Source organism: Sander lucioperca, chromosome 2 (genome assembly GCF_008315115.2).
Source record: "Sander lucioperca isolate FBNREF2018 chromosome 2, SLUC_FBN_1.2, whole genome shotgun sequence".
Classification (NCBI taxonomy): Eukaryota; Metazoa; Chordata; class Actinopteri; order Perciformes; family Percidae; genus Sander; species Sander lucioperca.
Genome location: NC_050174.1, coordinates 17517743 through 17533030, shown reverse-complemented (window position 1 = coordinate 17533030; position 15288 = coordinate 17517743). Strand labels below are relative to the sequence as shown.

The following is a 15288-nucleotide window of genomic DNA, read 5'->3' as shown; positions in this document are numbered from 1 at the left end:
GGTCGTCTCCTGAATGTACTTAGTGCAATGCTTCCACCTGCTGTTGCACTTGAGAAGTTCAACTGTAAAACTTTTAAAGCAATGTACTGTATTTCTATTAGTATCAGGATAGGACTGGGCAATATATCGATATTATATCGGTATTGTGATATGAGGCAAGATATCGTCTTAGATTTTGGATATCGTAATAATCGTGATATGACACAAGTGTTATCTGTCCCTAGTTTTAATGGCTCGATTACAGTAAAGTGATGTAATTTCTTGAACTTACAAGACTGTTCTAGCTTTTCTATTATTTGCCTTTACCCACTTAGTTATTATATACACATTAATGATGATCATTTATCAAAAATCTCATTGTGTAAATATGTTTTTGTAAGCACCAATTGTCAACCCTACAATATCGCCGCAACATCGATATCGAGGTATTTGGTCAACAATATCGTGATATTAGATTTTTTCCATATTGCCCAGCTCTATATCAGGATATTATATATATATATATATATATATATATATATATATGAACAAACAAACACATTTTTAAAAAAGCCATAAGATTTTACCTGAAATAATTGGCTAAAGTGAGTCCTTTGTACATAATAAAACACTTGAGGAGCGTTATGAGGTTGGGTAAGCACCTTTATTGTGTATTTACTTTATGGCATTATGTCAGGCAAATAATAGGCTAGTAATAATTTTAATCTTAAAAGCAACTGAAATACAAAAATCACTAGTGAATACATGTTGAAATGTAGGTAGACTACCACTGAATTTACAGCATTCACATATTTTACTTTGACTTTTTTTTTTTCAATCAAACCTCTCTTGGCGCCACGGATGTTTAAGTTGGAATTTTTCATCTTCAATTTTGGTGTGCCTGCTCACTGCCTTTCAATCTGTGTCTGTTCATGATGCTCCCTCAGTTTCTTACATGTCTGCTCAGCATAACAGTAACAACAGAGCTGCATGTCTTCTGACAGGCCAGATTCTGAAAGACCACATAGGCCTATTGATTAACAAACGTGGCTGGAATTGACAACAGTGGTCAGAGTTAGGGTTGCAAATGACAGTTATTCCGATAATTACTATTGGTTTTATCTTACTCCTGTAGCCCATCTTGTGGCAAAGTTTCTACCCATTGGTTGAACCCACAATCCCTCACTTAACCCTTGTGTTGTCTTCCCGTCGACCGTGCAACTTTGCTTTTCTATGTACATTTTTTTTACTTTCTTCAATGTTTTGGTCGTCTTTTTGACACGTTTGTTGCTTTTCCTGATGTTTTGGAAATGTTTTGACGTTTTAGTCACATTTTTTCCAAGTTTTTTGTCACTTTTCTGATGTTTTTGCTGATTTTTTTCGGCGCTTTTTCTGACGTTCTTTTATCAATTTTTTTTTCAAATTCTATAAAATTGACTAAAACACCCAAATTCAATTAAAGTAGTGAGCTGATCATTTATTTAACTTGTTAAGAGCGTTGTAGGGAACCATCCGACCAAGCGCGTTTACTTAAAGGGCTAAAGGAGACTTTTAGCGTCAATAAGAACGACAAAGGCACCTGATCAAGCGTCCATATTTTACGAGATGAGTGTGAGAACGTGTTGATCCACGTTATTTTATTTGGACAGTTCGGTTGAAAGAAACCCAAATTTCTGATATAGAGACTTTTTGAAAATGGGTCAAATTTGACCCGAGGACAACAGGAGGGTTAAGAGTAGGGCTAGGCAATATATTGATATTATATCGGTATTGTGATATGAGGCTAGATATCGTCTTAGATTTTGGATATCGTAATATCGTGATATGACACAAGTGTTATCTGTCCCTGGTTTTAACGGCTGGATTACAGTGAAGTGATGTAATTTCTTGAACTTACCAGACTGTTCTAGCCTTTCTATTATTTACCTTTACCCACTTAGTTATTATATACACATTAATGATGATCATTTATCAAAAATCACATTTTGTAAATATTTTTTGTAAGCACCAATTGTCAACCCTACAAAATCGCCACAATATTGATATTGAGGTATTTGGTCAACAATATCGTGATATTAGATTTTTTTCCATATCGCCCAGCTCTAGTTAAGAGCCTTACCCATTAGGCCACTGTGTCTTCATGTTCAGTATGTGGCTGATGTTGTAGATAATAGGGCTCATTCTTTTTACCCAACTGACTGTTTTTGGACCCTAATTAAAATAATAAATTGCCTAAATAAATGATCATATATTTTAATCAAACCAAACAGATGGGTTTAGTATTATGTTCCAATCCTGGCAGCGTGGTGACAAGAGATGACATAATAGTTCATCAGTATTATGAATAAATACATTTTGGGGAAATACAGTGGCAAGAAAAAGTATGTGAACCTTTTGGAATTTCATAGTTTTATGAATAAATTTGTCATAAAATGTGATCTGATCTTCATAAGTCAAGGGTATTGACAAATGTGTCTCAAATAGTAACACAAACAAATTCTGATCTTTTGTGTCTTTATTGAACACACTCATTCAACATTCAAAAATAGTGGTGGAAAAAGTAAGTGAACCCTCAGTGGTTGACCATTTGGCCCACATTGGAGCAATAATCTCAACCAGGCACTTCCTGTAGCCTAGCTGTGCATCAGACCTGCACATCGTTGAGGAATTTTAGCCCATTCTTCCTGGCTGACCTGCTTTAGCTCTGTCATATTCTTTGGACGTCTCATGTGTATGGCCCTCTTCAAGTCAATCCATAGCATCTCTATTGGGTTGAGGTCTGGGCTCTGACTTGGCCACTACAAAATGCAGATTTTGTTTTTCTGAAGCCAGTCTGTTGTGGACTTGCTCAGGTGTTTTGGGTCGTTGTCCTGTTGCATCACCCACCTATACACAGTTTCAGCTGACATACAGACATTCTCACATTATCCTGAAGAATTGTCTGATATACTTGGGAATTCATCTTCCCCTCAATGATTCCAAGCTGGTACTGTAAGCAGTGGCTTCAAATCTTGGCTGTCATTCTGGATTGTTTCTTGACCTCATTGATGAGTCTTCGTTGTGCTCTTGGTGTCATTTTGACTGGCCGCCCACTTCTTGGTAGAGTAGCAACAGTCCCAAAGTGTCTCCATTTGTAGATTGTTTGCCTAATTGTAGACTGGTGAATTTCCGAAGTCTTTGAAATAACTTTGTAACACCTGCCAGCTTCATGTAAATCAACAATTCTTGATCTTAGAGCCTCTGAAAGCTCTTTTTGGCAAGCCACGGCTCACATAAGCGTGTTCATCTTGTGCAGAGCTTTTTTATCAGTCAAAGTAGCTGTAGTCCACACCTCCAAACTCATTATCTTAACGAGACTCCAGGTGTGCTAAAACCTGACTCCAATTAACTTTGTTGAAGTAATTAAATCAAGGGTTCACATACTTTTTCCACAAGCAGTATGAGATTTTTTTGGTCGTTCTCAATAAAGACATGAAAGATCTTTTTTTTTTTATTATTTTAGACACATTATATTTGTCAATACCCTTGGCTTAGAAGAAGATCAGATCACATTTTATGACAAATTTATTCAGAAAACCATGGAATTCCAAAAAGTTCACATACTTTTTCTTGCCATTACTAAAATTACAGCTTATTTGGTCCCTACAGGTCAAACATGTCTTAGTGATTGACCACTGGATAAGCATGTTTAAGCATGGGGAAACAGACAGGAGACACGAATACATCTTCAACTGTGGTGGCTGGTTTAATTGTAAAACATTGGATTTCACTATTGAGCACTCATTAACTCTTCGCACATCCTCTGAGTGTAGAAAAACAATGGATAGCGAGCGATCGAGCCGGGAGCCAAAACAAAGAGACCTCATAGCCTGTTCGGAAATATGCTTATTTAAATGTTTTACCGTAGATTTTAATGCGCATACAGAAAATACGCCAATTATTGACTGGTATCTTTTATCGCGAATACTTCATTTTAATTGTTGAAAAATCAAATTAAAGATTTGTTACACATTAATATTACATACATTGTATACAGGCATAACGTCAGACAGCTTGGAACTCGGAGGTCCTGTCAGTTGTAGGCGCTGTTCCAAGCAAGCTGCAAAACACAAATCGATTGTTTATTTTGTGTTTGTTTACATTTTTAAAGCGAACAAATGGCTTCGACTTTGCTATCACCTATGGTGGATTATTACAACGATGAAGAAGAACTTGATAGCGTGGAAGACGACGATGACCGGAGTTTCAGGGGAAGAGACTCGGAAGAAGGTAAACGAATTGACCAAAAGCTCTCTGACAGTCGGGCTCTGTCTACTTGTTGGAAAAGTAACGGAAGCCCGCGATTATTGCATAAATTTAGTTATTTTTAGTGCAGCATTTTAAAGTGATCTACAGATTAAGCTCGACTGGAAACAGTTTTTCTTAGCACTTCCTAAATCAAAATTTACCTGCCCGTTCCCAACGCTGGAAAGCTAGCCCAATACGAGCCACACGCAGTTAGCTTACTAGCTAACGTAACATAACAAGTCAGCTAACGTTACCCGACTACCGCCAATCAAGTGTCTGCCCAGGACAGAACATTTTCAGAAGCAGGTGATGTAAACTAGCTAAACCGTTTAACGTTACATTGGCTTAACGTCTTCAGTGCTGATAGAAAACTGAGCCCACGTTCAACGATAATAATACACACTCGCAATTGTTTACATGCTAACTAACGTTAGCGTTTCAATACTAACGTTACGCGTGTGGCATCAATCAATTTTTACCACATTATTAGGCAAATTGGCTCTACGTTATTGTATAAAATGTAACTGTAAATTAAGAAATCCAGGCATTTTATAGCCCATCAGGATTAATACACAGTTTAAATAAATGCTATTCCAAATGGGGTTCATAGCGTTAATTAGCCAACTAGCTACGTAACATTAGTTCCGAGCATTGACAGGTCGGCAGGCAAGCGAAACCCTGCGTGCTGTGTCCACTGCACTGCCCTTTTCACACCATTCAGTGAGACAGGACGGATAGCAGTGAAAGAAAGACAAGAGGAAAGCAAGGCGATGACAACACTACAAGGTTAGCTAGTTTCCTGACATTGACTTCCAAGCGAACAGCTGGACTTATGATTTCCTCCTCCGGATATGTTGACGGTTCTGTTATGCCTAACTTGTTACTGTTTAAACAGCAGACTGTGCTAATTTAAGCTAGCACATTAATGCTAACCGAAAATGAAAGCTGCTGTGTCAGCTTAATACGAATGGGCCTTATCCTTCTCTTGTGTCGGGTTTTGAAGGTAACGTTAACGCCGAATGACTTAGCTAGGTTAGCCGGTGTTGAGAAACTTGCCTCCCAAGTTTGCCACATCGCACTAGCCTAAACATATTAGCTTTGCTTTGAGAGAGTTGCCGTTTGACTGACAGCACGACTAAATTACCCGGGGACAGTTTGTGATTAATCCCACCATGCGGCAAATTAACAGCTATATTTATGTCGCTATTATTGATGCAATTTGATTAAAATTACAAGCGTTAGCTTTGTCTGGCTAAACTTTTTTTTCTGCTGTCGATCCGAGAATATATAGCCTAGTTTATAATATTTCATGGCAAATTTGGATTTCCCCTGGTACCCTATTTCAACAAACTAGAGGGCATTCCCAAGTAGGGTGTTCACCATTACCTTACCCGGTGCCACGCACGTCCTTTGATCTGTACAGATCTCTGCTGTCTGTTTGCGGAAAAGCTAAAACACGACATCATTATCTTGTGGTACAGTATGCCGAAATGAGCGCATGCACATTATTATTTTTTAACAGAGAATCTGAATTGAAGTTAATAAATAGTTCGGACAATTAAGTCGATTCTTCTCCTATCATGACCTTTTCCAGACACGGAAGATGCCAGTGAAACAGATCTTGCCAAGCACGACGAGGATGACTATGTTGAAATCAAAGAGCAGTAAGGATTTTACCAACCGTGGATCAGCAGTTTTAACCTTAATAATAAATATTTGAAGTTGAAGGTTTTAATTTTTTGCCCGGTGATATTAACTCTGGTTTATTTCATTACAGAATGTACCAAGACAAACTGGCCTCTCTGAAAAGACAGTTGCAGCAATTACAAGAAGGTAATCACTTGGATCTTTTTTTTTTTTTTTTTTTTTTTTATAAAATGACTGAAGTGTGTGAGGAATTTTCCAAATGTGAATGACTGCTGCTCTTTATCTTGTGGAGTGCTATTTGTGTGAGCATGGGGATTCATTTTCATTTTTGAAGGACACAACCAGATGCTAACTGATTAGTCATGGTGGTGGTTAGGGATTAAATCATCGGGCCACAAAGGCAGTTTCCGAGTCATCTTAAAAGTACAGCCGCTGTCTCAGGCTAAAAAGAGAAACCAGCTGAGAAACAGATGATAACTGATGACAAACTGTCCTCATGAGCAGCTCATTTTCACTCATCTTCAAAAGTCTGTCATGTATTTCTGAACAGTGTAGAAATTGTGAAGTGACAAGTTGTGAGCTCATTGTAAATCCAAATGCAGGAGTAGTCTAGATGGTTGGTGGCTGATGAGAGTAACAGGTATAGGATGCCAACATTTGCAGGTGAGTTGTCTAGAAATATTGGTGATGTATTTTAATGAAACAGCTCATATTGGAGTTGTAATAACTACAGAAGTTACTGGTTCTCAAGGCACAAACACATCTAAATCAGAATAACAGTCAATTCAATTTCATTTATAGTGTCATATCATAACAGAACTTATCTCAGGACACTTTAGAGATAGAGTAGGTCTAGACCACACTATAATTTACAAAGACCCAACAATTCCCCCCCAAGAGCAAGCATTTAGTGTGACAGTGCTAGTGTTAATTTTGTCACCTATTTTTAATTTAGTCTTAGTCTTGTGCCAAATGTCCTTGTTAGTTTTAGTCCTATTTAGTCATTCACATATCTTTTTTTGTTAGTCAAGTCTTAGTTGACTAAAAGTCTCGTCATTTTAGTCTAGTTTTAGTCAAAAGAAAACTCAATATATCTTAGTCAAGTTTAAGTCAAAACATTTTAGTCTTTTTTTAAATAACAAATTATTTCTGAGATTATTTCTGATAACCAATCTCTGGTGTTTGCTACTGTCTATGGATGTTGTGTTCTTGCTCCATGTAGTGTTCGTGTTGCAGCAACAGCACAAAGTCATTTGGAATATTTTGAAGGCGTAACAGCTGAATATTATATCTCATGATGAAAAGTAGACGATTGTAGACGAAAAGTGAAGAGAGATTTTATCTTAGTTTTTATTTTATGCAAAACATTTTAGTTGTCTTTTTTCGTCAACAATATTGCATGTTAATTTAGTCTTAGTCAGCGTTTTTGGACATTGGTGCAGTCTCGTCATCGTCTTGTCTTAGTCATGGGAAAAAAAGGTTGTTGACGAACATATTTATTATTATTTATTATATTTTAACATTATTTATTATTAACAAATTAACACTAGACAGTGGCGAGGAAAAACTTCCTTTAAATGGGCAAAAACCTCAGACAGAACCAGGCTCTTGGTGGGCAGCCATCTGCTGCTGCTGGTTGGGACACGGTCAGAATGAGATTTATTGCCAAAGTAAGTTTTCACTTGCATGGAATTTGCCTTGCCAAAAAAACATGGAAACGGAATAAACAATAGAGCAAAGTACTGCAACCGTCAAGAACATAAATATAGAATACAAATATTGCCATAAATAATGGGTATAAGACATAACACATGTACAATTTCACGGTTATAGAAAGGGGAAAGAAGGCTGTGTGGTTTTCTGCAGGGTGTGCAAAAATATTAATTGGGATGTACAAAAGTTCACAACACCGTAAAACTTTTAAAGCAAAAGTTGTGATTCAATAGATGTTCACTAGGGGTGCACGATTCAGAAAATATCATGATTCGATTCAATATCGATTTATAGGCTCAAGATTCGATTCAAAAACAATTCTCGATTTAAAAAAAAAAAAAAAAAAAAAAAATTATTCACAGTATGTAAATGTAGTTACTTTTCACATGTGATTGCAGTAGACATACAATAAAAAAAAAATGGAATCCATTTTTGGAATTCTATGAATCGATTTTGAATCGGTAGAGCTTGAATCGCGATTTGAATGTGAATCGATTTTTTTTTTTTTTTTTTGCACATCCCTAATGTTCACATTTAGTAAACTTGTCCAACACTTTTTCTTTGCAGGTACACTGCAGGAGTATCAGAAGAGGATGAAGAAGCTGGACCAGCAGTACAAAGAGAGACTCCGAAATGCAGGCAAGTTGAGCAATATTTAGAGACAGAACACACTGCTTTGCTCCTGATGCATTCACACCAACCATGTTTGGAGCAGATTATTCTTTATATTACTATATGTATATTCCTCTAAATTTTGGGGTGCTTCCTCCTTTTAATATGCTTTGTTTGGCCGGAGGAGAACATTGGCAATAAACAGTGCTGCAAAACAACTGCTTGGAGGTGAGACATAGAACAAGTAATGTTTTGCAAGAGCTTATGAATATCCCAAGAGAAATGTTGCCCATGAAAGCATTATATACAAAGAGGTCCGATTTCCCACATGGCTGGCGCCAAAAGATGTTATAAATGAACTTGTTTTAATATTATTGCAGTATTATTGTACATGTTGTGGTTGACTGTAGTTTTGATTTCTAGTCTTTTCTCCTGCTTTCTGTTCAAATTAGAATTGCACAAAGTAACGCTGCCTTTCTCTTTTTTTTGTCAACATTTTGAAGATGAAGCTACATGTATTGGAATTGTCAATTGACAAACACTGAATGTTTACATTCAGTGTGAGCACCGATGTCATGACTGGTCGATAGAAGTCATAGATTTTTTTTTTTATGTGCAGAAAGGGTAAATAAAACAGGTAGTGTGACTTATCACAACATACAAGATGAACGGAAAAGGACAGTGTCTACCCAGACATCATTTTGTAAATGTACAAGAGCAGATTAAATTTGTTTTAAAAAGGGCAGAGCCATCTTCCTCTCTCTGCTCCCAACCCGTCCATCTTCCACCATTTGTTATATTGGTTACTTTATTTTTGTAGACTCAGTGGCTTATGTCCGATCAGCTGTTTCCCAGAATTTTGTGTTCTCAGTTTTTTGCTGATCAATATGTCTCTTTGTTTTGCCCAGAATGCACTGCAACACATGCATGTAGGTTCATAGATATTTGTTAAAGATTTTAGGGTGTTTTTACTGTACACTCCTATTTCTTTGTGACCCTGCACTGCACTCTCTTCTTATACTTTCTCTTTTCTAGTCTTGAGAGTAGAGCCTGACCGATATGGGCTTTTTAAGACTGATATTGATGTTAGAGTGGAATGATTCACCGATTACCAATATGGCGGCCGATATAGTGAATTTTTGAGTTGAAAAGAAAGAAAACTTGACCTTTTTCTATGTGGATTTTGCACTGCTGTGATGATGCTAAGGTATTCAGAAGGCTGCTTTCCTAAACAAATAACTTTATTAACTTTTTTATTACATTGTCAACCAATTCTAGAAATGAACATGGAGAAAATAAAGAATACATTAAAACTAAATAGCTAAATAAACATAATTTCTGTATCAGTCAATTGCTGACCATTTCAATAAATAAATAAAAATAAACGTAAATGCCGATACGATAGATACCGATATGCCTGTGATAGGCCAACTTTGCCTGATAATATCGGCCAACCGATATATCTGTTTAGCTCTACTTGAGAATAACCAAAGTTGACTTTAGTTGTCAAAAGTGTGTGATAATGTGCCAGTATAATTACATTAAACGGATGTTTTTCCTTTTGTCTTTACAGATCTGTTTCTCCAGCTTGAGGTGAGTATAATTCTGCTTGCTGACTGACTGAAGCAGTTTATACAGAACTGACCTTTTACTTTTCTGGTATTACATGGAAAACATCCCTTCTTTCTCCATCATTTCTTTCTCTCAACCTTCTGCAGACAGAGCAGGTGGAGAGGAACTACATCAAGGAGAAGAAGGCAGCGGTGAAGGAGTTTGACGATAAAAAGGTTGAACTGAAGGAAAACCTAATTGCAGAGTTGGAGGAGAAGAAGAAGATGATCGAGAATGAAAAATTAACAATGGAGCTGACAGGCGGTAAGGGCGACAGAATAGGATTATTAATAAGTGACTTGCTTAGGAGAAGAGAGAGAAATGGAGTAAAAGGCATGTGGGTGGAAGGGAGAGTTTTTCTCTCTACACACTGAAATATTAAGTTGTCCAATTTAAAAGTAGGACATTCAGATAATCAGTCAATTAAGATGTTGCTGTCCTTCTGAGTTGCCTGTAAGGTATGTTTTGTTTTGCTTTTTGAGAAACTTTGACTATTTGGATCTTAATGTTGGATCTTAGTTTGTCATTATTTCTTTCATCCGTAGATTCAATGGAGGTAAAACCTATCATGACTCGGAAGCTGAGGAGACGGCCCAATGATCCAGTCCCAATACCAGATAAACGGAGAAAACCTGCACCAGATATCCTTTGCATAAACTTGCAGTCTCTGATTAGCTACAATTAGCTGATCACCAGATCAATCTGTCAGGGGTAAAGTACTGAGTGTTATTTGTACTGGTAGTATTTGCACTTTCTCAAGATACGTTTTGATTCCCAGGGGAGCTTTTTGTTTCAATGGGAGGTCAGGATCAGCTTCCTCTGTGGAACTGGCTGCGTTTCTCAGCTATGCTGTGTTTAAAATGCCTTCCTTAACTCGTCACACCTCAGCTAAATTATTTGTTAACAGATGAACAGATAATGGAAGATCTAAGAACACTTAATAAGGTAAGTGTGTCTGAACGTCTTGATTTTATGCATAGGCCTGTCACGATAACAAATTTTGCTGGACGATAAATTGTCCCAGAAATTTTTGCGATAAACGATAATATTGTCGTTGAGAGACCATTTTCATCTATTATAATGATAATGGCCTTTTAAAAGATCAATAAACTTTTTATTTCTAAAGAATATTTAACGCTGGAACTGAAAGACATTTTAAATATCCACAATAAATGAACAAAATAACCAAAAACAATAAAATGGACTCTCAGTCTCTTTTAACAAAAAATGCACTTGAATAAATACCAAACACAACCAAAAACAATAAATAAAATGGAAACAAAATTGCACTTCAAAAAATATGAAACATTAGGCTCAGACATAAAGAGTGATACATTCCTTAACAGCCAAAACTGCCAGTTAGGACCTTTTGTAAACAAAAAGTGCAAAAGATGCCTCAACAGGCCATATGCAAAAAGCTTTTTAAAAATAATTTCTCCGAGAGAGAGAGACTGACTTTGACTTTGTCTTTGTGTGACAGGCCTATTTATGCATGCCCCTGCTGAATCTTGTTTTTTCATAATTATGTCTTTTAAAATTCTCACACCTTCTCTTTTACAGCTCAAGTCACCAAAACGGCCGGGTATGTCAATGCTCACTTTTTTAACACTTCGGTTTTTGTACTGATTAAACAAACAATACCATGTTAATTAGTGAGCTGGTACATTAGCTGCATTGTGTTACCCGTTTCCAGTCTTTGTGCTAAACTAAGTTAACAGGCTGCTAGTTGGAATTTAATATTAACGCACAGAGAGGAGAGTGGTACCGATCATCTCATCCCCCCCTCTCGTTCTAGCAAGAAAGCGGATAAGCATATTTCCCAATATGTCCCAAATCTATTCCTTTAAAACATGAAATGATTTGTACATACGTTTTGTATGGTGATACTTATCAGGTGTTTCTCCCCCTTTAGTGTCGCCCTCGTCTCCAGAGCACGTCCCCTCCGCTCCCATGGAGAACCCCTCCCAGCGTTATGAGGCCCGCATCGAGGAGGGGAAACTTTACTACGACAAAAGATGGTGAATTTAAACCTTTACATCCTCAAAACAGGCATCCCAGTGCTTCCCTAACATTGTCATTTCTCACATAGCTTGTCTACAGCTTGTGTCACCACTAGATGGCCACATTGCCATGGGTTTGATGACTTTGGTGATTGGTTTGGTCTTCTAAAAACACGTTACAACCATTTTGATGGCTGCCTCTTCTTATCTGGGCTACAGAAAGACATATTTCTTAGGAGCCACTGATTAAGCGTTCGTGCTTGAAGCCAACATAAAAATACATATTCAGAGAAGGTGGCTGCATTAGAATCAGTGCTGCATTCTGCCGTGATGCAGAGATAATGAAAATCCTTGACCAGACACAGCTCTGGTGCCCTTCTGTTTGAGAGCAGAGCTCCTCATCAGACGTGTCAGAACATAAGGCCATGTGAAGAAGGGTAACAATAATAGAATTCTTATTAGTTGCTGATATAGAGGAAGTTGAGCGGAGCGAGCTGTGAGGTATGTGCACTTTTCTTTCAAGGCAAAGTCTCATTTATTCTTTGCTAAAGAAGAGACCACCACTGGAAAGCCGCAGGGAGACACGTGTCATTATTCTTCAGTGGGCCCTTAATGATCAAACATTTTGGTTGTCAGACTCTTCCCCTGGGTTGATTCTGTCCTCTGACAGTTTGGAGCCATTAAAAAACAGAACACAATTTTTTTGTTTTGACTTTCTAGTCCAATTATCTATTTAGTGCCGTCTCAGGAGAAATGTGGTTTATTCAGCTGGGTAAAATTATGTATAATGAACCCCTCTCCTGTCTTCACTTATGCCTATCCTTATTCCTCACCTTAAATGCCAAATAAAAAAAAATGTAATGCAAATTAATGTTTGTGTGCTTTTATGCCACCAGGTACCACAAGAGCCAGGCTATCTATCTGGAGTCAAAAGACAACACAAAGATTAGCTGTGTCATCAGCTCAGTCGGGACCAATGAGGTAAACGTCAGTTCTCATCCAGCTCCTGTTGCACATAGAATTGGGGTTACTGCTTAAAATATGAGACTGGTGATGTTCTATATTTTCCTTATTGTCAACCAATCCCATGATTCCTACTAACTACTGTCTGTGTAGCTAAAGAGTGATATATTTTATTCCTCTGCGTCATAGAGTTCCATTGTTGTCTAAAACCACTAAAACACATTAATGAGCCACACTGTTGAACTAGATGACATGTTCCCTCATTACCATGAGCACTGTAGTTTATTTGGACTCAATCCCACGTACACCGTCCTGCTGCTGTAAATACTCACCAGCGCACCAAATGTGTATTTATCCACAGCTGAAAATAGTCTCCAACAAATGCACCATTTACTCCCGTTTTCGATTAGATTTGTTAATAAAATTAAAATGACCGAACGACACCTGTCTTATCACTTTTCAATGTTGATTGTGAAGTGGAGGGCCAGACACCTGAGTGGTAGAAGGGGAAGAAATACCAGCCACAGATGTATTTTACATGTTTTATCAGTGTTTGATTAGTAACAAGTGCTAATTCCCCGCTCTAATCAACACAAGACTATCACTAAGAAGGAATGATCACTGGAAAAGGAAAGCTCATCTTTCCTGGGAGCATTCTGATGAAAAATGTAATGTGAATTTATTTCTGGAGTACCTTGGATTTCTAGATAATAACAGCTACTTTTGGAATGCATTTATTTCGCAATGACTGCATTGAGGAATTGTCTCGTCTTTGTTCTCCAGATTTGGGTGAGGAAGACGAGCGACAGTACAAAGATGAGGATCTACCTGGGACAGCTGCAGAGGGGAGCGTTTGTCATCCGTCGACGGTCGGCTGCGTGAAACATTACCCCACCCATCCCCTTCCCACCCAACCCCCATCTGTTCATTTATCCATTCATCCACCGGCTCGTTCATCCTCTATTTCTCTATTTGGTGCATCTCAGTTGAGTTATTCTTCATCATATACACTACCCGCCCCAATTATAGAAGCATACACACATAGTCTTCCGTGGCCAAAAATAACTCATCAGATTTGATCTGTTTGATCTGGTACAGTAAAAGTGGTCATATACGCAACTGACTGTTTTCCAGCATTATTTGTCACTATGTGGCACGTGTGTGTGTGTGTGAAGGTAGTTTGTGATCATAAAGGAGCCTGCTTTGATTTTTGTCTCATGCTGTAAACACAAATCCTTTCTACACCATGCAGTCTTATTTACATTTATCATTAAGTTATTTTTCTTCAACAGCATCATGTTGCCCCACAGAAACTGTCTTCAAGCCTTTGTAACTGTCTCACTGGCGACATGTAACGAAGCATGCACTGAAAAACAGATGAGGAATTGCTTTAGGTTTGGCTGATTATCATGAATCCCATGACTAACTACCAGGAGTCATGCCATTTTCAAAAGAACATGCCTTCTGTCACTGTCATCAAGTAATGGCTGCTTGCTGTGCTGAAGGTTTGCCCTAATAACATGTTCAAAAGTCCTATATATAAACCCTAAATTTCTTATTTGAAAGAAAAAAAAAAGTATTTTGAGGTTTTATGTTATTTCTTTGCCATTTTATGTGATCCTCTCCATATGCGATCTGGATTAATTCAATTGTATTTGCATGTGGAGCACTAAGTTTACTGTTGATTTGTACTGTGTTCCATTTTATTAAAAATGTTTTCTGCATTTTATTGATTTGATGAAAAGGTTAAACGCTTTAATGTTTCTGAAATACACAAGTTTGCTGGCATTATACTAGTTATCTTAATCAATGTTCACCAGATAGTCTTTGTCAGTGGGTTTCTAGAGCTTCTCACTGGAAACAGCTGCCCTGAAACAGGAGCGGCAAGACTGAGCCAGAACAGTAAAGTTTTGTGCCAAAAGTCCTGTGCTAATTCGCTTATTCTTATTCTTTATTTTATAAAGTACAACACACCTTAATGAACATTTCTGGAAATGTGCCAGTGTTAGCCTGCTGGCTAATTTTCAACTGTAGTCCTTCGGCCAGATGATTTTAGACCAGAGCAACAGAAAACGGCAAGACATTGGTACAGGTTAAACTATACAGACAGAAGTCAACAAGACACCATACAGACAGCTAGAGCAACTAAAAGCTCTCTCAGTAAGCCATGTAGAGCTACAGGAAGCAGCAAGACTCTGATGGTTATTACCAGTGAACCCATTCACGTACAATTAGTTCTGTAAGACATTGTTAATATGAAAGCATTGATCACAGCTGCTTAAATATGAGAAAAACATAAGTATGTAAATGCATATTTAAAACTCTTCCACTTACCCCCTGAAACACAGACACGCAGACAGTGGTCTGTGGACCCCTGGTTGAGAAACAGTGTTTTAGAGAACAGTCCTACAACAATATCTATAGAACATGCTCATTGTAAATCGTTTTTAATAATAAATTGATCATTAATGTTAAT

At 37.6% G+C, this 15288-nt stretch overlaps 1 protein-coding gene across 6 annotated transcripts; it reads left to right on the top strand.

The window, feature by feature from the left end:
• The first annotated feature begins 4011 nt into the window (after nt 1-4011).
• On the top strand, nt 4012-14541 carry suds3 (SDS3 homolog, SIN3A corepressor complex component). Of its 6 annotated transcripts, XR_004895644.1 has the most exons (13): nt 4012-4248; nt 5861-5930; nt 6044-6099; nt 8194-8265; nt 9812-9831; nt 9957-10113; nt 10395-10490; nt 10733-10794; nt 11410-11431; nt 11762-11867; nt 12746-12830; nt 13596-13807; nt 13845-14541. XR_004895644.1 is itself a non-coding variant. In XM_031305411.2 (12 exons), exons 1-12 carry the CDS (start codon nt 4137-4139, stop codon nt 13692-13694), a joined length of 957 nt encoding a protein of 318 aa, XP_031161271.1. In that variant the 5' UTR covers nt 4012-4136; the 3' UTR covers nt 13695-14541. The 6 variants fall into 6 exon arrangements, 5 of the variants coding, with proteins under 5 accessions (XP_031161271.1, XP_031161273.1, XP_031161272.1 ...); XM_031305411.2 differs by having other exon boundaries at nt 13596-14541; XM_031305413.2 differs by lacking the exon at nt 4012-4248 and adding an exon at nt 4302-4572 and having other exon boundaries at nt 13596-14541.
• The last annotated feature ends 747 nt before the right edge of the window (nt 14542-15288 follow it).